Below are 23001 nucleotides of genomic sequence, written 5' to 3'. Positions count from 1 at the left end.
CTACCAGTACGCTTGGCTTTAACAACCATTCCATGCTGTTTGTGTTTGGACCATATCTTGGATACAGCTGACTGTGAACAGCCCACATCTTTAGCAACCATGCGTGAAGGGTTACCTTCTTCAAGAAGTTTCACAATCCTCTCTTTTGTTTCAAGGGACATTTCTCTTGTTGGAGTCATGGTTCTCGCCACTCCACTTCGTCCAGCAGCCCTCCAAGGTGTCATGACTGCAGGTGTTTTGAACTGCACACTAACGGGCACATCTAATCTGGGGCAGGTGTCCATTTAGGGAAAGGAAATAGACTGGGTGTGTCCTTTTTTCTACCTCCAATTTGAGTGATTCCATACTTTTTTCCTCAGAATTGAGTGATTCCATATTTATTTCCCTGTGTTTGGTCAATAAAAGTATCATTCACTGACTTCCACAATGTTTTCTCTTCATTTCTTTGAGTGTTCCTGAAAGCCAACAAGTTGCACTTTGGAATGACCTTAATATTGTATCATGTTTTTGATCCGAGTTTGTTTTACAGCATGAAATGTCTGAATGACTGCTCATCCAAGACTGGTGATTCCATACTTTTTGCCAGGGGTTGTAGCATTGATTGGAGACTCAGTCATTTTCTGATCAGCTAATACATCACACATAAGAATACCTTTCATTTTGTGTTTAGTTGCTTTCAGACAAAAGTATACTGGCCATTAAAAAGTGAACATTTAAATGCTGTTGTATTGCATAGAGGCTAACTGGTGTTTAATAGAGAATTGGGTGAAGGGATAAGAATGTAGTTGTGTAAACCCAGATCTAAAATGAAAAATGAACTATGGACTTTCAAGAATATTAATGTGACTAGTATTGTAACATATCTGAGGACGTGTATTTTATTGTTACTTAGTTGTTCCTGCACAGCAAGAAATATAGAGGGATGAACAAACTACAAGTTGGGAAAGTTGAGCAACACCACAAGCCTTAGCCCTTCAGTAAAGCCGTCTTGTGTCTCCTGAAGTGAACGACACACATTAGTGGACTCAGTTTAAGCAGAAGAAATATCGGTAAAGATGGAGCTAAACATTTGAATTATGGGACATGGATTCAAAGTCACCCCATGATTCTGTACATTGACAACAGAGACGCAGGTGGTTGGTCCTCTAGAGAATATGTTTTTCAAAGAAATATGCCTCCTAGAAAGATTTATGGTCAGAAAAGAAAAAGCTTCAATGTAGATAAAGTCTACTAAACATAATCATGCAAATCAGATATTTTTAGATCCTGGCACTTCAGATACTTTGTGTTCTGGATCTAATGCATAGGCTACATCTTGTTGGCAAAAGAAGTAACTGTGTTATAAATCATGGGAATCATATTCTGATCAGTGAACACATAATACACAAGCTCTACCTTTCAATTTCTGTTTAAATGCTTTCAGCCAAAAATCTACACTGACTAAAATGTCTGAACATTTAAAATCAAACATTTAAATATTTGTAAATCATTTTTCCTTTACCTGAACAGATCACACCAGCATCCCCACTGTGACGACAGTTATGTCTCCCATAACTTCTGTGTGAACAGCTGATTAGAGAGCTTTCATATCCTGAGCACTGAACACCATGAAGCCAGATTTGTCCAAATCCTTCACCAAAGTGAGCAAAACCAACTGCACTGATAGCCGGACCACAGTCCAGCTGTCTACAAACCACTTTAGCATCAGCTATGTCCCAGTTATCATCACAGACCGTTCCCCAGGAATATCTGTAGTAAACTTCAACCCTTCCAGAGCAACGAGTTGATCCACGTCCTGCCAACCTGATCTGACCTATAAGAACAAAATTTAATATATTTATGTTGATGTTCTGATAATATAACACTTCTATATACTATGGGAATCTGAAAGAAAAGATTAACTAACCTGTTGAGAATGCTGATGAGGTCAAAACAAAGGTAACTGTAAGATAAACATTTGGACTATTATTTTGTTAATAAATAGTAAACAGTTCGTTCAAAATATAACATTTCTTATCTGTATATCAGGAAAGTTACAAAACACAGCAAATATTGTAAAAAAAAATAAAAAATGAAAATTTGAACTTACAGATAAAGCCTGTAAAGAGTTGAAGGTTCCCCTGCTTTCTGTTCCACATAGCTGCATAAAGCTTCACTGTGATCTTCAACTGGTGTTCAGAAACACATCTGGCTTCGCACTAAGTTCATTCCTGAGACACTTCCTCTTCACATATGCGGTTTTTAAAATGTTACTCAACTCAGAAAAAAAACCTTCTTTAAACAGCAACACTGTCCATGTTGTCATGAAAGCAGATTAACCTGATACACCGCACTTCAGAGGAGCCTTTAAAATGTCATGGAAAATTTGTTTTAAAACTGAAATCACAGCCTCAGCAGATGTGGTAGCATTGAAGTGGGCTTTAAACACACAAGACAAACAACCTCACACAGTACCTGAGGGAAATTTAGAGGGACTGAAAATCTACCTGTCATGTTTTCCAACCAGTGGAGGAAGCTTCAGTACCTAAAAGGAACCAATGTATGCATGAAACACCCCAGGCCAGTATTTGTACCCATCTAGAGATCGAGCCGCACATTTTTGGTACATATATTGAGGGGAGTATTCTATGGATCAGGTTGCATTAAAAAAGACGGAAGAATAAATACAGACCACTTATTAGATGTGGAATAATAAGTGCCTTCCATGCAGTGTCTTGCACTGGCTCAAGGAACTCTAGAGTGTGAATGCTGTAATGGTGTTAACCTAGAAGACAGTGTCTCAAACATGCTTGATAAGATTCACACAACTTAATGTTCAAGGAGTAGCAAAAGCACAACTTCCTCAGCAAAAAAGCAAAAGCAGAAGAAGCTGTGTTTTAGATCAGCTCTTAAAGAGAAGCATGCGTCGAGGAGCATGAACAAACATCAAGGAGGAAGAGAGAGCTTGACCTCATGCTTTCTGCAACTTCTGCAAATTTAGCAGTTCTGCAAGTTTCTGAGTTTCAAAGTATATCTAAAGTATCATCAAATCCTATCAATCAAATGAAACATTTTAAATGGTGCATCAGGAAAAGGAAAGCAGGAAGGTAGCAGTTTCATTTCAACTCAGTAAACCAGCCAAAGTATTCAGACCTGCAGAGCAAATATTACAGACCAAAGTATGAACTGTGTCAAGATCCGTGTTTTTGTGTGTTTATTTTTGAGTTTTCTGTGTTCAGTCCTGTTTCCCTGTGAGTCTCTGTCCTGTCCTCCCCGTTGATTGCTCCCCAGGTGTGTCTCATTCCCTTAATTACCCCGTGTGTATTTAAACCCACCTGTTGTCTGTGTTCCTTGTCGGATCCTCGTTGTATGTATTGTGGTTTGTGTTTGTTCTGTCTAGTCCGTTTGACAGTTGCTACCGGTATTTAGCTGCGTGCTTGTTCCTGCCGTGCTGCCTGCCTTGGACTGTTTGGGTGCTTATTCATCATTAAACCTTCATCATCACCATAACCTGGGTCTCAGCGTCTCTCCTCACCACCAACAACCTCACACCTTATGACAAACTGTACCATCAAGCAATGTACTATCTCCACCAGATTTACAAGGTCTGGCTCCATAAGCACAAATAGATAATACACAACATCTGGATCTTTTGCCACATAGTTTAGTTCATAACACAGTGGGAAAAAAACTCTGAGAATATGTTTGGTATTTTGCAAAGACAAAACCCTCTTCAGTGCATCTCCTTCATCGGAATGTTTAAACAAGGAGTTGATAAAAAAAAAGTAACATAGGTGACTGCCTGTACTATTTGAATGACCAAGAGACTTGGTGCACAGTGCTGACATGTAGCTGCAGGTCAAGGCTGTGTAAAAGCAAAACAGTTGTTCAATGAACACTTTGGATGAAACATCATAGCTGCTTTCATTGAAAAGGCTTTAGTCTGGACTTCCATTGCAATTCAGCAATTCAGACATTTTAAGTGTATTCTCTTTTCATGTGTGAATGTCATAATGTTATGGAAACATTATATGTGCAAGGATTAGACATCTCAATAAGCATGAAAATAATTTTATGTAAATTGCCATTGAAATGAGAGAGAAATGAAGAGCCTTTGCTTATGACATATGGGGAGCTTCCAAAATCAGTCCTTGGTTTCAAATTTGGTTGAATTTATTGAAAAGCAAATAAAAATGGTTTCAGTTTCTTTATTTGGTGACATCCAGAATGCAACATCAGCAATTTCTCCCTCTGTCCTTGAGACAGACTGAAGTTGCTGCCAACCAAACATAGATTAAAACAGGAGAGGGAGACCTTGAACTGCTAACTAAACAAGGAGTTGACTGTTCTGTCCCAGTTTGGAATGAGCTTTGTCGATTTTCTGCAGGTCGGCTGTGCGACGGTTAGGGTTGCCACCCGTCCCTTAAAATACGGAATCGTCCCGTATTTGGCTGTTAAATGTTGCGTCCCGTATTGAACTGATACGGGACGCAATTTGTTCCGTATTTCTATAAATATCCGATACACACGCCTATCACACACATGTCAACACTAATTATAACAATAATGACCAAAATAAAACACAGGATACATTAAGGTCAGATAAATTGTTGTGGCGGGATGTAAAAAGGACCCCAAAGAAAACTACGGCCCGACGCTATTGTAGTTGCCTAGAGACGGACACTATGCAGCTGCGATGAGCTGCTACCAACCCGTGTCTTTTTAAAACGTCCTTGACCCGATGCTCCACCGTTCTTAGAACGTAGGCGTGGACATGTCCCCAGTAGAACCAAAACCTCTCGTAAAGATACAGACGGGAGAGGGAAGACTCAAATCAAAGGCTGAACATGTTAGTGAGGATGAATACAGGCATTTAAAACAAACAAACAAAAAATTATCCATCGTGGCGTGGTGTGCTGGTGTATGATGGACAGAATGGAACTGCAGACCTGTCAGAACCTAAAGAACCAGAAATCAGCATCTCTTCATCCCTCAATCATCTCCTGAGGCTGAAATAGTACAGAGCATTTTATTATTGATCAGGTTTCTTATTGTGCTTTTAGTCGACTGTTACGAGTTGATTATTTGCTTATTTAATGTATGATGATATCAGCCAAAATAATATAAATGGTCATTTAGGGAAAAAATCATACTAAGAGATTAACAGTAAATACATAAACTTCCTACTTGAAAAAGGTTTGTTAGGGCTTTCTGTTTGTTTTATTAGGAAATGTTGACATCTTTTATTAATTTAGTGTTCAGTGGTCATTTAATGTATTATTAATGACAAAGACCTGCAGCCCAGGGGCGGTTCTAGATGGTATGGGGTACAGAAGAAATTATGCTAAATAAATGTCTTTTGTTAATACTCAGAGGTGGATTATTTTAAAATGTACTTACACAAATGTAAGTATGTTTGAAATATACTAAAGTATATATATTTTTCACTATGGTACAGACGTGAGTGGAGAGACGCACATTCCAGGCTGAACAATGTCTGATTCCAGGCTAAACAGGGAATTATTTAAAAAATGTGTCCATCGTGGCGCAGTGTGCTGCTGCATGATATCAGACAGAATGGATCAAGAGAGGAACACTGCAGACCCGTCAGAACCTAAAGAACCAGACATCCGCTCCTCTTCATCCCTCAGTCATCTGGTGAGGCTACAGAACATTTGAAGTGTTTACATCATAAACTGAACTTTGCTGAAATGTGCTATGCAAATGAACTTGATTGATTGATTGAGTGAAAATTGAGTGGCACACTCTCAGCAGTAGCAGAATTCTGTCATTGCAAACCATTCCAAAGATGAATTATGAGCATAATGCAGCCATGAAGTTGAAGAGGGATTTAATGGAAATGGTAAAAGATATGAACAAAATGAAATACACACAAGTAGGTGGAGTATATCAATACATTTTAAAAGTTGAAAAAATAATATATTTTTTTTCCACACAAACACGGATCTTTTGGAAAACACTAGTATTTATGTAGAATCTCTACTATAAGGTCTCCCTACAAGCAGAAAATACATGCTGTACACATCACCTCTCAAGTGAGGTCCAGCGTGGAAGGCTGGCCAGATCGGAACCAGTTTCAGGGAGCAGTGAAGCGCTGCTGGCCTGATAGAGATGTCCTGAGTGTAATACTGAGAGGTTAAAGCTTTAAGTTATTCCTGCTTGCTTAAGAAATTCAGTTTTGGAAAAGATTTCCAATGTCTCCAAGATAGGTTAAATGCAGCGAACATGTCAGTCAGACAATGTGGTGGCCGGGTTTAAGCAATCAGATCAGAGACTTTGCTCTCGAATGCTGAAAGTCCGTAAAGAAAGAATCGACATGAGAGTCACTTTAGTGCTCACAAGATCTTCCAGACAAATCATGGCAGAGGACAAAACCTATTTGCTTCTAATGGACTAGTATGGAGAGCTCAGTCAGTCTGCTCCTGTCATTGTGCATTTAAAATATTCATATTAATATTAAAATGTTAGTATTTATATAAAATATGAATATTACCAAATATATAGCCAAGAGAAACGTTATAAAAATGACAATAGACTATTGGATGTGAATTACTAAAATTTAATCATACAAATAGATCTACAACCTAAAATCATATTTTAGGTTATAGATGTATGTTAGCGATTCTGACAGTGTTTAGGCCTTGCAGGCCTTCTCTGCAAACACATAGGTAAACATGCTATAACGTACTTCACTGCAGACCAAACATGTCCTCTGTCTTAAATTGTCTAATTTTTTTTAACTAAATAGCTCTTTTATAATTCATATCAACATTCACATAGTGTTTGTCTTCATCCTCCATGCTTTCTTCATCGTCTTTAGATCTTTGTTCTGCTTCTCAGTTATCCTCCACACCACTGAATCGTGTTGGATTAGGGTCTGCTTGACATCAATAGTTTTAATAGTCATCATAATCATTCTCGTGGTCTTGTGTGATTAAGTGCTGGAAAGATACTGAAACAAAGGGAAACAAAAGAACTTATGAATAAACTGCAGAATAGCAATTGGTTAATTATTAATGCCTGAGCTTGTATCTCTTGAATACAGACTTTGGTTTTGGTCAGATGGTATGAGCCGTTTAGAGCAAAGTTTCCTCCTGCAGCCCAGGCAGACTGCTAGAGACACCAGCAGGACCAGCAGCAGGATTCCAATGGAGACTGAGGAAACCAGCAGCTGTGAAGAGGCTAGAAGAGAAAATACTTGGTCAAAATGTGTTTTATTGTTCTAACATTCCAACTCCTAAAACCAGACATGTTCTACTGAAATGATCTGATAATCTGCTGAGCTGCTTATCTGTTCTCTATGCAATACATTTTCATATCAAAACAATGATAACTTGAGTAAAAGTAGTTTTCAAACAATGATTCACTTTAGAAAAAGCTAGTCAAACCAACCTGCACCACCTTCCTTGTTAAAACACTGTGTTAAAATATGGGGCCCCTGAAGCCCTGGAGGGCCTTATTGAATTTGGATTAAACAGAAGTCCAAATAATTGATAATTGATTCATTTTAATTGTATTTTTTGATTTTATGATTTTAAGACTAGTTGTGAGTTTAAATAGCATTTCACCAGCGATGTTTTCCCTTAACATATAATTACCCAGTAATATTTTTACATTTCCTGTCAACCATTAATATCTTTTACAAAAACACAGTAGGACACTGTTGAACCGCTTCGGTGCCCCGACCACCGGGCTTAGCAATTTTTTCTGGGGGAAACCCTGCAACTACTGGAATAAGTTGTAAGGAATCTTAACTTGAAAGAAAAAATGGAATTCGAAAAGACTGACAAAACTTCAAATAAAGAAAAACACAAGACCAAAGTTCCAAATTTCATGACACAACCAGTTCTTAGATTGTGGGAGGAATTACTTCTTTTTACAAGGTGGATACATGGTTTGTATTTTTCTTTTTATAATTGAAATCATCATTTGAAAACAGAGTTTTGTATTTTTTCTGGTTTGGCATGTTTACCTACTAATGTATTAGTTTTGACAGAGAACAGGAATGCACAGTATGTCATTTTGTTTTTAAATGTTTTATTGGCTCTGGTGGCCTTTATTTGATAGTGAATTGACAGGAAAGTGGGTAATGTGGGAGGATCGAAGACAGCCCGGGAATCTAACCTGCGACAGCCATGTTGAAGATTAAGGCTATATGTGGGTTGTGCTTAACCCCTGCGCCACCACAGCACCCCAACACACTATGTAATTTTACACAGTATGCAATTTTACTCATTTTGTTTTTTAGATTTAAATTTACTTTTCATAAATTATATTGTTACTTACCTTTAAGAACCAGACTAATTGGTTCTGTCTGAGCAGAACTGAACCTCTGTGTAGTCATGGTAACCTCATACACACAACTGTAGCTGCCCTGGTGTTCAAACTCAGAAGTTGGGAAGTTAAAGGAGGCTGAGTTTTTGACTGCTGGCCTGGTTTCTCTGATGTTTGACCCAGAGAAGATGAGAGAGAAATCTCCCTGAGGATATCTGGGGTTAATGGAGCAAGTGAAGGAGAAGCCGTAACCCTTGGTAACCTCTGCTCCTCCTGCACCCCAGACCAACCCTGCATTTGGTGATGTCAGGGAAATGTTGGGTCTTTCTAGACTCACTGTGAAAAAAAAAGACATGGACATGGAAATAGAATAATATTATTCCATATAAGGGCATGGCCAATTGAGACGATGAATTATGGATTTTCTGTAAATATTTATATCACTAAATATTCACTATTTACACAATTTATTTAATCTTACCATTGAGACGAACAGAGTTACTGAGGAGGGAGGTGAATGTTTTACTTAACATCCTTTTCTCAAACTGACACTTGAATTCTCCATCATGATCCAGGGTCACTTTAGGGATGTTGAAGGTAGCAGAGGAGGAATATGATGACTGAGTCATTCTAAATGATCCTGAAGTCTGTTGGAGGATAAATGTTCCACTTAAAGAGGTGAAAGTTGTTGCGGCCATTGAACAAGTGATGCTGACTTGTTGACCCCAGGTGACCTCAGCAGAGCTTATGGAGATGTTGGGCTTTGGAAGGTTCACTGAAAAACAGTAAGTTGTGAGAATTAAATTGTATTCATTTCCACAACTGAATGACACTGAAAATAATAATCTCTTCCTGTCAGTTCATCTATTTATTTTTTGTGGTCAGACAGCCTGGTGGAGACAGTGCCCTGTCCCTTTTGTGTCCTGCTTTATGAACGCAAAGGGGACAGAGATAAGAACTTGCTGGCTTGAATGAATTCAGGGAATGCTCTGTATGGAGAGTTTGGAGAGTTAATGGTCATGCAGTAAAAACAAAGAAAACCATAAGGGGAGAAACATTTGACTTCAATGCACAGTATTGCATTGAATACAATATTCAATGCAATATTGAATATTGCATTGAATATTGTCTACAACCCCTGTCTACAGGGGTTGTAGACAAACAACCCCTGCCTTGTTTGTCTACAAGGCAGGGGTTTCTTGTAGACAAACCCCTGCCTTAGATTTTTGTAACATTTCATATAATTAGAGTTCCAAGCCCAGAGAAGCCAATGCAAGGCATGGCTGTTCGCCAGCTGTGAAGAAGATTCTGTGATATGATATTCCTGTGAGCAGCAAAATACTACTTCTGTGTAATTATAACAATATCAAAGAAAACGTAAGAGCAAAGGATAGGTATCTGATTAAGATCATGTTAATTGCTACTAAGAAAGCTATTAGGAGGAAATTGAGAAAGGAACCTCTTGTTACGAACAGTGGATTGAGATGATAGAAGAACTTTACATCATGGAAAAATCGACATATCTCCTGAGACCCCATCAAACACAAATAGAAAAAAGTGGGAGAAATGGGCACTGTTCAAACCTAAAGACAGCGACAAAAAATACAGAAAGAACTTGGAAAAACTAGAGAGGATAAAAGATCTAATAAAAGAATAGCTCCCAATCAAAAGTTTTACTTTATTTTTTTATAATGTTGGATGTGAATTGTTCATGTATGTTTTATTTGAAAAATGGCAATAGAAACTTGAATGGTGAAAAAGAGGGGATGAGACTTTGTCACAATGTGTTCAGTTTTATACAGTCTTGGTCAAAAATCCAACACCGTAGGTTGTGTTTTTGAATAATTTATTAATGTGGGTCTTTATTTTTAAAACAGCCATGAACTTTTCTTTTCTTTGAAAAACCATTGAATGTACTAATCTATTAAAACACTCATACTATTCTACATGTAGACCTGATAATCTGGGAATAATTTGGTAATGTTTTAATGATTTCTGAATTTTTTACTTTTGTTTTTGTGCATTTAGATCAGAATTGTTAAAAGTATAGGTAACCATTTATTTTTATTCCAAATTTTACATACAGTATGTGCAAATGAGACATGATTCATAGTGTTCTTTTAGTAAACAAGGACATCTGCAAACATTTTTAGAATATTTTGATGGAAAATTGATTACAAATGGATTTTTATCATTTCAAAGTACAACTATTGTTATTTGGGCTTTTAAATGGTAGATAAGTATTTTTAATTTAAAAAATGATCTAGGGACATGGACATATGTTTATGCTATTCCAGTTACAGACCCAGTCATCAGTGAATATTTTTTGGGGATTTTTATAACAAACTATACATTTTATATGTTTTTTGTTGTTCTTGTTGTTTTATTGTTTGTTTGTTTTTTTTACTTTTAAGAAAAAAAAAGATGATTTATTTATTTATTTATTTTTATCAAAAAACTCTTCGATCCAAGGGCACTGGATTGGGTGTGTTTTGTTCCAGAGGTAGAAATTGGAATATTATGATGAGGTATGCCTATAAAAAAAAAAAGAATTTCAGTTCTTCCCAGAGGCAAAATCTGTTTTACTGCAAAACCATGAAGGAGTAAGCATTATCACAACTCTTGGTCAACCTGCCATGAGACCCAGTAAGACCACATGGTTTGGATGGGGGCAGGAGAGTCTAGGGAGGGGAGAGGCAAAGTGGACTTGGTTATACACTAGCATACATAGACTAAATTCACTGTAATGGCAACGGCTTAACCAAATGAGCAGTAACCTACAGATTCCCAACTTGGTCGATGTGTGAAGAGACTAGGCAACAACGGGCTGACAGGACTAGGGGAGAAGTTTGGCAGGGGCGATGCCAGGAGTCTTGGGCCCCATGACAAAAAATTAAATTGGGCCCCCCTTTCCCAGCTGCGGTTACAGTTTCTTGAGACTATGAGCCATCAAAAGCATCACAATTTTAAGGCTTGCAACTGGCTTGCTTTCTTTGGTCCACTACTGATACTAGCACAATATTTACTACTAGTGAATTTTACATGAAACAGTCCACATACTGCATCCAAACAGGTTTCTTAATATTTTTTATTATTAGTTTTAGCTTTATGAAATGTCTCTCTAAAATGCCTGTGACACAGGCAATGAGGCAATCCAGACTTCTCAGAAAATGCAATGTTGTTGCATTTTGTTCAAGTTGCAGAATATAACTTTAATAAAAAAATATGTTTTTTCCACATTTGTTAAAGCTGTCATGATGTCTTGACAGTTTACTATGAAACAGATAATCAGTGAAAAGATCAATCTCTTCCATCTCCTCCCTGAGCTGCTACTGCTGGCTAAAGAAATGCAACAAAACAACCAGTCAGAAAGAGGAGGACGGTCTTAGCGCTGTCAATCAACCTCATTCACTCACAGCTAAGTGTGCTAATGGAAGATTTTATCAAGATTGTTTGAATTTCTGTTAGTAATAAATAAATTGTTTTTGTTATGTAACTGTAAGAGGAGCAGAGAGACAGGAAAAATAAAATCCACATAGATTTCCTGAAAGGATCTAACTTGTCATTGAACACAGTGTTGCTCACTTTTTTCACTGGAACAAGGGTTATGGGATATGTTAGAGCTGCTGCCCTAACATATGTGTGGTAAAAGGTACAGGGACAAGTTAAATATATAAATATGTTGTTTTTTTCCCCTTAATTCATTAAATGGTAGTGAAATGGAGGCAAACAGTAGTTGGTAGCTAAGCTATAATCAATTGGTGGACAGTCTACTCACCTCTCTTGCTGAAAAACTGGACTATAAATTGACTCTCCTGTCTTTTCTCTCTCTCTCTCTTTGAAAGCCTGACTATAATTTTTCTGGGCATCACAGTAACTGCCACAGTTGTTCTGGTCTTCTACTGACTGCTCCTGAAAATGGTCAAGTGCCCTAAGAGGAACAAACCATTTCATGCAGATCCAGGTCGATGTTCAGTCCAAATATGGATAAAACAATTTTAAAAACACTATATGATTAATTTTGTAATTGACAGGGCCCCCAATTTTATTCTATTTCTATAAGAAAAAATAAAATAATAATTTGTGGGAGGGGCCCCTGTCGGTCAGGGGCCCTTGGAATAGTCCTAACTTTTTCCCTCTATCTGGCGCCCCCTGATGGGCGGGACCAGGGTGGACTTGCTGAATTGGGCTTGGAACCCATTAAATGCTGATTTCAAATTAAGTTTAGCTTTTCTGAATGTTTCTGTAATTTTTAGGACACAGATGGGTGACTAAACTCAATAACCTGACATGCTTTTCTCATGACAAGAGAAAATTTGAAAAAAATGATATTTACACTTCTGACATTTCATTGTTTACTCAAGTTATTTAATCTTACCAGTAAGACGAACAGAGTCACTTCGGACAGAGGAGAATCTTTGCCTTGACCGATACTGACACAGGAATTCTCCATCATGATCCAGGGTCACTTTTTGGATGTTGAAGGTTTCAGAGCTGGAAAACCATGGCTGAGTCATTCTGAATGAGCCTGAAGTCTTTTGGAGAGTAAATGTCCCTAAATTAAATTGTGTAATTGCAATAGAACAAGTGATGATGACTTGCTGACCCCAGGTGACCTCAGCAGCAGGACTAATAGAGATGTTGGGCTTTGGAAGGTTCACTGAAAAAGAGTATTTTGTTACTGAAATTGATCTTTCCTGAATATTGCCAGATATTTTAGGGACCCATGGATGATGGGATTTATTGACTTGAATTTTTTTCTCAAAACTGAAAAAAAAAAAAAACACTTTTGATTGTCACGGCATTTTCAAATAAATTAATTCATCTTACCAGTAAGACGAACAAAGTCACTGTAGACAGAGGTCAATGTTTGGTTTGACATCCTTTTCTCATACTGACATTTGAATTCTCCATCATGATCCAGGGTCACTTTAGATATGCTGAAGGTAGCAGACGAGGAATTTGATGACTGAGTCATTCTAAATGATCTTGAAGTCTGTTGGAGGATAAATGTTCCACTGAAAGGTGAAGCTTCAACAGAACAAGTGATGTTGAGTTGTTGACCCCAGATGACCTCAGCAGGGCTTATAGAGATGTTGGGCTTTGGAAGTCTCACTGAAAAACAGTAGTAGTCTTTATTTTATGTGTCATACACCCTTACAGGTGCCCAGTCCACAAGGGGTTACAACACACAATAAAACATACAAACAAGCAGAAAGACATAAATATTCTTTAAACAAAAAGTATCCTCTTTCTAAGGTGCCAGGCATTCAAAATAAACTGTGCTAACTGAAACAAAAAATACTGAAATAAATAACACATTTTATCCTCATCCGTTAAATAAAAGAAATCTGGATAAACATCAAGTATTTTAGTAAATAAATCATTTCTTAGCGTCAAGTACAAGGGACGATAAAACAATTCACTCTCAATTTCACCCAGATCACACAAAAAACATCTTCGGATTTCCTCTGGGACTGAATGAAAACGTCCCGTCTGCAAAGCCAAAGGCAAAGTGCCAGATCTGAACTTTGTTTTTTAGACAAGTTTAATGATACGTATGGCTCAAGACCATAAGCATCCTTTATTAAAATATAAGTGCATAATTTTGGATTATGTAAGATATCGACTGCCCACAATTTTTATAAACGTCAAAATAAAACTGCTTAAGTAATTATGTTGAATATTACATCTTAATTTATTCCTATAAGTGTACTGAAAATCCACCTTCTCAAATATCTTCTCCATCTGTCTGGCCTTAGCATAGTATTTCTATGCACATCAAAGAAATATCGCAGGACTCTACAATGAACTTTTTCACTGTAAGGTTGTTGACAGTAACCCCAGACTCCCGCTCCAGAATCTAATACTGGGCAAACACAAGATCCATACAACTCAGTATACATCCTATGTCTCAGGTCACAACCGTATTTGACTGTATTTATAACTGAACCTAGCTCTCTACCAGCTGAGTCCGATTGGATTTTTGTCCCTTCTTCAAATGTTAGATATTCATCCACAGTAAATCCCAAATAATTATAGGTTTTTGTAATGGACAAAGTAGTAGGCCCAAAACAAAATGTAAATGTTGTCAATGCTTGACTCAGTTTTCTGAAATGAATAACTTCAGTTTTATCACAAATTTATCCTCAACCACATTTTGTTACATCAAATGTAACAAAATTGAACAGTTTCTGAAGATGTGGTCCACTTTTAGCAATAAGCAAAATATCATCTCTGTACAGTAATATAGAGATGATAATCTACTCTCACTTACTCTCACTCCCACATTTACCTCTTTAATTACCATTACCAAGTCATTTATATATAATGTGAAGAGAGTGGGAAACAGAACATCTCTTTAACACGATATGGTGTTAGAACAACCACCCTGTTCTGTAATCATTTACCTGAACACAAGATTCTGATATGATAAACAGCTTTTATAGAATTATAAAATTTTCCATCAAATCCTGCTTTTAATAACTGAAAAAATAACAATTATCGGTTAACATAATCAAAAGCTTTTTGGAAACACAGAATAAGAGTTTATTAAGCAAGAGCATGCAACCTCGAGCCCCAAGTGTCAATTTGAAAATCCCACATTGATTCTGAGTAACTGAGTAAAAATGATAAAAAAAAACAACTAATGTTTTTAATATATATAATAATAACAAATGGAAGTTTTTAGCATATTTTAGTGTTTCCTTAAAATAATTGAATTGCAAGAATGAAACTAAAATCAATAATTGTTTGATCTAATTTTCTTAGCATTAGGTAGGAAACGTTGTGGGGTTTCTCTTACATCACTTTCCAACAATATCAATGACTCATGAAATAAATTGTTTCCATCTTGTTTTGTCAAAAGTGTTACGTTTCTCTTCATTTAAAATCGAACAATAGCAATGAAATTGTATTTCTATAAAAGTGATAAACTTGCTTGAGTACATATTTATCAAAATATATAAGTTGTCTTTAATTTAAAAAGTCAGACAACATTGGTGAGTCTAAAAAAGTTTAATTTACCCAGACAGAGAGTAAAAATGTCTATTTGGATGGTGAAGGTTGCAGAGCCTTTCATTAGAGACTCATAATATTTTGTGAAATGTAAAACGATATGGTGTCCCCAGAATGTCCCCAGAGTTTTTGGGAGATTAATGAATTATTTGATTCTGTTCTAGAAACAAATAAAGAATATATTTTAAACAATTGGTTGCACTGCTGAAGTTTCACTTTGTATGCAATTTATTTAGTCTTACCTGTAAGATTAACAGAGTTACTGAGGAAGGAGAGTGTTTGGTTTGACATCCTTTTCTCATACTGACACTGAAATTCTCCATAATGATCAATAGACACTTTAGGGATGTTGAAGGAAGCAGAGTTGGAATCTGATGACTGATTCATTCTGAATGATCCTGAAGTCTTTTGGAGAATAAATGTTCCACTTAAAGGTGCAGCTGCAATAGAACAAGTGATGCTGACTTGTTGACCCAAGATGACCACAGCAGCAGGGCTAATAGAGATCTTGGGCTTTGGAAAATTTGCTGGAAAATAGAAAGTAGATAGAATAAGATTTAATTTCTGAAAATCTTTGAAAAATTTACCTTTAGAAATGATTTTGTGTAAAGATTGTTATCAAGAGAGACAAATCTATGCCGAGAACCTACAAATACAGTTTAATCTGAACTAGACGACTGATTTTTAGCTGGAACACTAGATGAAGAGTTTTAATCATGAAAAAAGTCTGAAAATTCTGCCACAGAGACACTCGGACATGGATGGGGGACTCCAGTCCTCGAGGGCTAGTGTCCTGCAGCGTTTAGATGTATCCCAGTATAGATGAATTAAATAAAAATACGATATTGGAGAACCAGGGTCCTGATAAATAATAATCTGCATAATGACATTATTCAGACATTTTATTTAGGTGTTTTTGATCAAGGACATATCTCAAACTTTCAGGAAACTACCCCTTGAGGACAGGAACTGCCCATAGGAATAGGAATAGGGTCACCCTAAAAACCAGGGAGCTGATACATGAACAGGTGATCAATGGCATGGAAACCAGGTGAGTTCAATCAAGGGTATGCTTTTTGGTGAAAAATGCTGAATCATTTGATCTCAATTGTAGAAAACTTGCAGACATATAAAACATGGTAAGAAGCAGCAGAGCATAGCAAAACTTTGCAAAATATATAAAACTGTTGAAGAGTGAAAACTTAAAGTCGATGTAAAATTGATACACTGCTTTCAAAGCTAAGCAATTTATAAGGTAAAATAAGTTAAAAAGTCAAAGCTAGCTGACATACTAATAATAGCATGTAAGCTATCACTAGCAAGTTGACCTACAGTAAAATACCCCATGCAGGGTGAAAAACCCAAATAAAAGTTAAAATTAGCCAAAATGGTAAAGCCAGATAAAATACCAATAATAGCATCTAGGCTAGCTGTAGCATGTTGAACTACTACATGAACATACTCCATGCAATTAGCTAAATGTTAAAGCTAGCTAAACTACTAATAATAGCATTTTTTGTCTATCACTAGCATGTTGACCTATGTAACATCCTCCACTCAATAAAAGTTAAAATTAGATATATAAATAGAGTTAGCTAAAATACTATCAATCAATCAAATTTTATTTGCATAGCACCGTTCAGCAACACGGCATTATATAGTGTTCAATGTTAGTTAAACACTGTGTTCAACTAACATCGAACACAGTGTTAGTTATATCCACTGACTGTGTACTCTTGCATGTCTTTTTTGTCAGATGTGTTTTTGGTTGATTTTGAATCAAAGTCCTAAAGGTTTTCCCATCACCTACGACTATTTCAGCATTATTTTTTTGTTTCAGAATTGATATAAAGCTTTTCTCACCTGAACAGACCACTCCGGCGTCCTCATTGTGTCCACAGTTGTGTGTCCCAAACCCTGGATGCTGACAGTCAGTTAGAGAGCTTTCACTTCCTGTACAGTTCACTTCATCAAGCCAGATTTGACCAGTTCCTAGACCAAAAGCAACTGATGAAGTGGCACTTAATGCTGAACCACAGGATAACTGTCTGCAGACCACCTGAGCATCAGATAGATCCCAGTTGTCATCACAGATTGTTCCCCATTGGCCGTTGTGGTTGATTTCAACTCTTCCAGAGCAGGAAGTCGATCCAGTCAATCTGATAACAGAGTCTGTTAACAATAATTTTCTGATTAGTGAATACACCATTCATAAATACTGTCTTTTACTTTTTGTTTAAATGCTTTTAGCCAAAAAGAAAACTGGCTAATACGTTTGAACATTTAAAACTGAACATTTAAATGCTGTCAGTAAATCATTTTTTCTTTACCTGAACAGATCACACCAGCATCCTCACCATGACCACAGTTGTGTGTCCCTTGACCACTGTTTCCACAGCTGGTTAGAGAGCCTTCATGTCCTGAGCACCGAACATCATCAAGCCAGATTGGTCCATCTCCTTGACCAAAGTATGCAGAGCCCGTTGCATTGAGTGCTGTACCACAGCCCAGCTGTCTACAAACCACACCAGCATCAGCTATGCCCCAGTCGTCATCACAGACCGTTCCCCAGGTATTTCTAAAGAGGACTTCAACCCTTCCAGAGCAACGAGTTGATCCAGTACCTGCCAACCTGACCGGACCTTCAAGAAATAAAATTCACCATATTTATCTTAATGTTCTAATTAGAATAAAATACCTTTGTGCACTACGGGAATAGGAAACAAAGAGAAATCGGCCTATCCTGAGAATGAGTTGTTTTTCACATAGTCCTGATTGGTGATTCAAATCATTTTCTGATCAGTGAATACATTATGCATAAGCATCTCCTTTTATTTTGTATTTAAATGGTTTCAGACAAAAACAATGCTGACTAACGTATGTGAACATTTAAAATTTGTTAATTCAGTTTTTTCTCACCTGAACAGATCACACCAGCGTCCTCATTGTGTTTACACTTGTGTGTCCCAAACCCTGGATGCTGACAGTCAGTTAGAGAGCTTTCACTTCCTGTACAGTTCACTTCATCAAGCCAGATTTGACCAGTTCCTAGACCAAAAGCAACTGATGAAGTGGCACTTAATGCTGAACCACAGGATAACTGTCTGCAGACCACCTGAGCATCAGATAGATCCCAGTTGTCATCACAGATTGTTCCCCATTGGCCGTTGTGGTTGATTTCAACTCTTCCAGAGCAGGAAGTCGATCCAGTCAATCTGATAACAGAGTCTGTTAACAATAATTTTCTGATTAGTGAACACACCATTCATAAATACTGTCTTTTACTTTTTGTTTAAATGCTTTTAGCCAAAAAGAAAACTGGCTAATACGTTTGAACATTTAAAACTGAACATTTAAATGCTGTCAGTAAATCATTTTTTCTTTACCTGAACAGATCACACCAGCATCCTCACCATGACCACAGTTGTGTGTCCCTTGACCTCTGTGTCCACAGCTGGTTAGAGATCCTTCATGTCCTGAGCACCGAACATCATCAAGCCAGATTGGTCCATCTCCTTGACCAAAGTATGCAGAGCCCGTTGCATTGAGTGCTGTACCACAGCCCAGCTGTCTACAAACCACACCAGCATCAGCTATGCCCCAGTCGTCATCACAGACCGTTCCCCAGGTATTTCTAAAGAGGACTTCAACCCTTCCAGAGCAACGAGTTGATCCAGTACCTGCCAACCTGACCGGACCTTCAAGAAATAAAATTCACCATATTTATCTTAATGTTCTAATTAGAATAAAATACCTTTGTACACTACGGGAATAGGAAACAAAGAGAAATCGGCCTATCCTGAGAATGAGTTGTTTTTCACATAGTCCTGATTGGTGATTCAAATCATTTTCTGATCAGTGAATACATTATGCATAAGCATCTCCTTTTATTTTGTATTTAAATGGTTTCAGACAAAAACAATGCTGACTAACGTATGTGAACATTTAAAATTTGTTAATTCAGTTTTTTCTCACCTGAACAGACCACACCAGCGTCCTCATTGTGTTTACACTTGTGTGTCCCAAACCCTGGATGCTGACAGTCAGTTAGAGAGCTTTCACTTCCTGTACAGTTCACTTCATCAAGCCAGATTTGACCAGTTCCTTCACCAAAAACTGCTGATGAAGTGGCGTTTAATGCTGAACCACAGGATAACTGTCTGCAGACCACCTGAGCATCAGATAGATCCCAGCTGTTATCACACACTGTTCCCCATTGGCCGCTGTGGTTGATCTCAACTCTTCCAGAGCAGGAAGTTGATCCATTCAATCTGATCCCAGAATCTGGTAACAAGAAACAGATAAACTATATCATTTTCTTTAGAAAGAAAAATAGCAAATTAAAGACATTACTATTGGTGTCTTCTCTTTGTAACCTGCTTTGCTTTACCTTAGTTATGATTTATTCAAATCCGGAGCACAGAAACCATTAACCCTGACATGTATTTAAACACAGTACATGGGCAATTACACAGATATTCAAGCCAAAGATTTTGTCAAATAGAATTTATATCTGTGTTACACAGTCTGCTATACAATCTTTCTGTTGTGCATTTTGTACCAGCTGCTTAGCTGGTTTAAATCTATCCTCTCAATAAAAAAAAGTAAATAAATCAAACAGAGATTTAATGTGACAACCTTTAATAAATAAAAATGGCATCAACACACAACAGCTTTGTTTGAAAGACAAGTTCTAAACTGCTGCTTTTATAGAATGGGAGAGAAAATGGAAAAGCTAAGAAATACTAATTAAATCCATTTGACTAACTGAGAATTAACAAATGTGATTGCTATACCATACAGGTGCATGACAACACAACTTTGGAGAATCAACAGGTGTTACACACATCAATCTGGAAGATATGAAGAAGTCAATCACTCTGCAATATTTATTGATGGATGGATGGATGGATGGATGGATTTATTCTGCTATGTTGAACATGTTACAGGGTACAGAGCACAATCATCTAATAAAGAACTAAACATAGTGGCTGCTATTGAAAAAATAATACAAACCCAGCACTGTATTCAAGAAAATGTCAGTACCCACTGAATCCAGAGATACACAGAGGAATCTGCTGATTATGAGAATCAGTGAACACACCACATATAAGCTCTACCTTTCACTTTGTGTTCAAATGCTTTCAGCCAAAAATCTACACTCACTAGATCTGAGCATTTAAAATCAAACATTTAAATATTTGTAAATCATTTTTCCTTTACCTGAACAGATCACACCAGCATCCTCACTGTGACGACAGTCATGTCTCCCATAACCTTTGTGTGAACACCTGGTTAGAGAGCTTTCATATCCTGAGCACTGAACATCATCAAGCAAGATTTGTCCAAATCCTTCACCAAAGCGAGCAGAACCAACTACACTGATAGCCGGACCACAGCCCAACTGTCTACAAACCACTTCAGCATCAGCTATGTCCCAGTTATCATCACAGACCGTTCCCCAGGAATATCTGTAGTAAACTTCAACCCTTCCAGAGCATCGAGTTGATCCACGTCCTGCCAACCTGATCTGACCTACAAGAACAAAATTTAATATTCTTATGTTAATGTTTTGATAAGAATAAAATACTTTTAAATACTATGGAAATAGGAAAGAAAAACTGACCTGTTGAGAATGCTGATGAGGTCAAGACAAGAGTAACTGTAAGATAAAAACTTGGACTGTTATTTTATTAATAGAATTTATGTAAAATAAGACATTGCTTGTGTTTATATCATGAAAGTGATAAAACAATACAATTGATAATAATGAAAATATGAACTTACAGATAAAGCCTGTAAAGAGTTGAAGGTTCCCCTGCTTTCTGCTCCACATAGCTGCATAAAGCTTCACTGTGATCTTCAACTGGTGTTCAGAAACACATCTGGCTTTGCACTAAGTTCATTCTTGAGACACTTCCTCTTCACATATGTGGTTTTTAAAATGTTACTCAACTAAAAAAAACAAAAAAAAAACTTCTTTAAACAGCAACACTGTCCACATTGTCATGAATGTAGATTAACCTGATCCTCCTGCCTCATTTTGAAGCAGCCTTTAAGATTTCATTAAAAGATTGTTTTATAATTACTAGTTGAAATCACAGCCAGTAGATCTGTCCCTGGACACAGAAAGACTCCAGTTAAAATAACATCACTGTTGGACAATGTATCCCATATGTTCAATAAACATGCATAAATACGTAAAAAAGTGAGTTGCACATCTCAGATTGTGAGTACAATATTTCTGTTTCTGATAACTAACAGTGCTCAAGTTGGACAGGATTATTATTGTTGCTTTTTAAAATATTTTTAACAATTGTTACTCTTTTATGTGAACCTACATGTTTAGGCTGCCGTTACACATGATGATTAAAAATAAAAGCATAAAGTATGGTTTAAACCAAAAAAATTGCTATGATGAGTTTTTATATAGGGAGAATGATTATCTGGTTATGATTTTTTGTATTTTAGAGATGATATTGGCTTTCAGTAATCCAGTTCTTGGAATTGTTAATATGTCAGAAAAGCAAAGGCTGAAAAAGCTGCATTATTTCCCTATGTAGCAGCTCTAACCTGATCCTCCAAGCCATCAGGAACATGGTTTGGAGGAGCATGAACAAACATCAGCGAGGAAGAGAAAATGACTTGAGCTTGAAGTTTTGCTTTCTGTCATGCGATGTGGTTGGTGGTGGTGAAGTAGAACGCGGGTACCGAGATGAAGACGATAATCATGGTCGAACAGACCAGAACAACGGGCAGCAACACAAGGAACACACAACGATCCGACAAGAGACAAGGACAACAGGTGGACTTAAATACACAGGGAGGGTAATCGAGGAATGAGACACACCTGGGAAGCAATCAACGGGGAAGACGCAGAGACAGAGACTCACTGGAAGGAAACTGAACACAGAAAACCCTAAAAATAAATACACAGAAACACTGATCATGACACTTTCTGCCATGACTGCAAATTCAGCAATTTGACAAGCTTCTGAGTTTCAAAGTATATCTAAAAGTATGATCAAAATCGTTTGATCAAAAAGAAAGCCAAAAAGCTGCAGTTGCATTTCAACTCAAAAAACCAGTCAAGGGAAAAAACATGCTGAGCCAATTTTACAGAACAAACAGTGAACGGTGCTATGAAGTAATGTAGTGATAGTGATCCTATCTCAACCAGAGATTCAAAATCTGGATCCACACAAACACAACTTCTGGATCTTTCACCACACAATTCAAGAAAGACTCTGAAGATGTTTTTACTGTTTTAACAAAACCCTCTTCAGTTCATCAGTGTTTAAGCAAGAAGTTGATAAAAAGAGTAACACAGGTGACTGCCTGTTATGTGCTTCGGGTACATTATGATTTTTGTCTTTCTTTTTTTTTGTTTTCTTATAGACCTTGATTAAATGACCTTTTGTAAATATATTTTGGAGTTTGGATAATTTATTTTTGGTCATTTAATTACGTTAATTTGTGGTGCTGTTGGTCCGCCTATAAATAGGCTGGCTTTTGGCATGTAGAGCCTCCCCTCCATTCCCGCCTGGGCTCTGCCTTTCCGCTCGCTTCCGCTCGCTCCACCACCACCAGGCGCGGTGTGCGCTAAACCAGCTGCTGTGGGCCACAGCTGAGGTTTCCAGCCTGCCATGTGGTATCTCTGTTAACCTTTGTTTGTTTGTTTTTTCGTTGTGAGTTTGGCCTGGTGGGACC

The 23001-nt window shown here is 37.3% G+C and overlaps 1 protein-coding gene across 2 annotated transcripts in view; it reads right to left on the bottom strand.

Moving 5' to 3' along the window:
• Positions 1-21408, bottom strand: part of LOC106931575 (scavenger receptor cysteine-rich domain-containing protein DMBT1-like) — a 29485-nt gene extending 8077 nt beyond the window's left edge. Inside the window, exons 1-15 of one of the 2 annotated variants that reach the window (XM_088006908.1) lie at positions 21079-21353; positions 20918-20953; positions 20515-20826; positions 19267-19575; positions 18678-18989; positions 18211-18519; positions 17622-17933; positions 17155-17463; positions 15534-15818; positions 13105-13389; positions 12653-12934; positions 8756-9049; positions 8287-8610; positions 7048-7182; positions 6539-6952 (exon numbers count right to left, since the gene is read on the bottom strand). In XM_088006908.1, the coding sequence (XP_087863034.1) occupies positions 6897-6952; positions 7048-7182; positions 8287-8610; positions 8756-9049; positions 12653-12934; positions 13105-13389; positions 15534-15818; positions 17155-17463; positions 17622-17933; positions 18211-18519; positions 18678-18989; positions 19267-19575; positions 20515-20826; positions 20918-20953; positions 21079-21127 (3609 nt within the window). In that variant the 5' untranslated portion in view covers positions 21128-21353 and the 3' untranslated portion in view covers positions 6539-6896. Of the gene's footprint in view, positions 1-6538; positions 6953-7047; positions 7183-8286; positions 8611-8755; positions 9050-12652; positions 12935-13104; positions 13390-15533; positions 15819-17154; positions 17464-17621; positions 17934-18210; positions 18520-18677; positions 18990-19266; positions 19576-20514; positions 20827-20917; positions 20954-21078 lie in introns of those variants that run through there. The other variant, XM_088006907.1, reaches the window with a different exon arrangement.
• Between the last annotated feature and the right edge of the window lie 1593 nt (positions 21409-23001).

This window comes from Poecilia mexicana, unplaced genomic scaffold (genome assembly GCF_051168715.1).
Source record: "Poecilia mexicana isolate PSO_F unplaced genomic scaffold, ASM5116871v1 scaffold_7, whole genome shotgun sequence".
Classification (NCBI taxonomy): domain Eukaryota; kingdom Metazoa; phylum Chordata; class Actinopteri; order Cyprinodontiformes; family Poeciliidae; genus Poecilia; species Poecilia mexicana.
The sequence above is the reverse complement of the archived record's forward strand: the minus strand, read 5'-3'. Positions and strand labels throughout refer to the sequence as shown.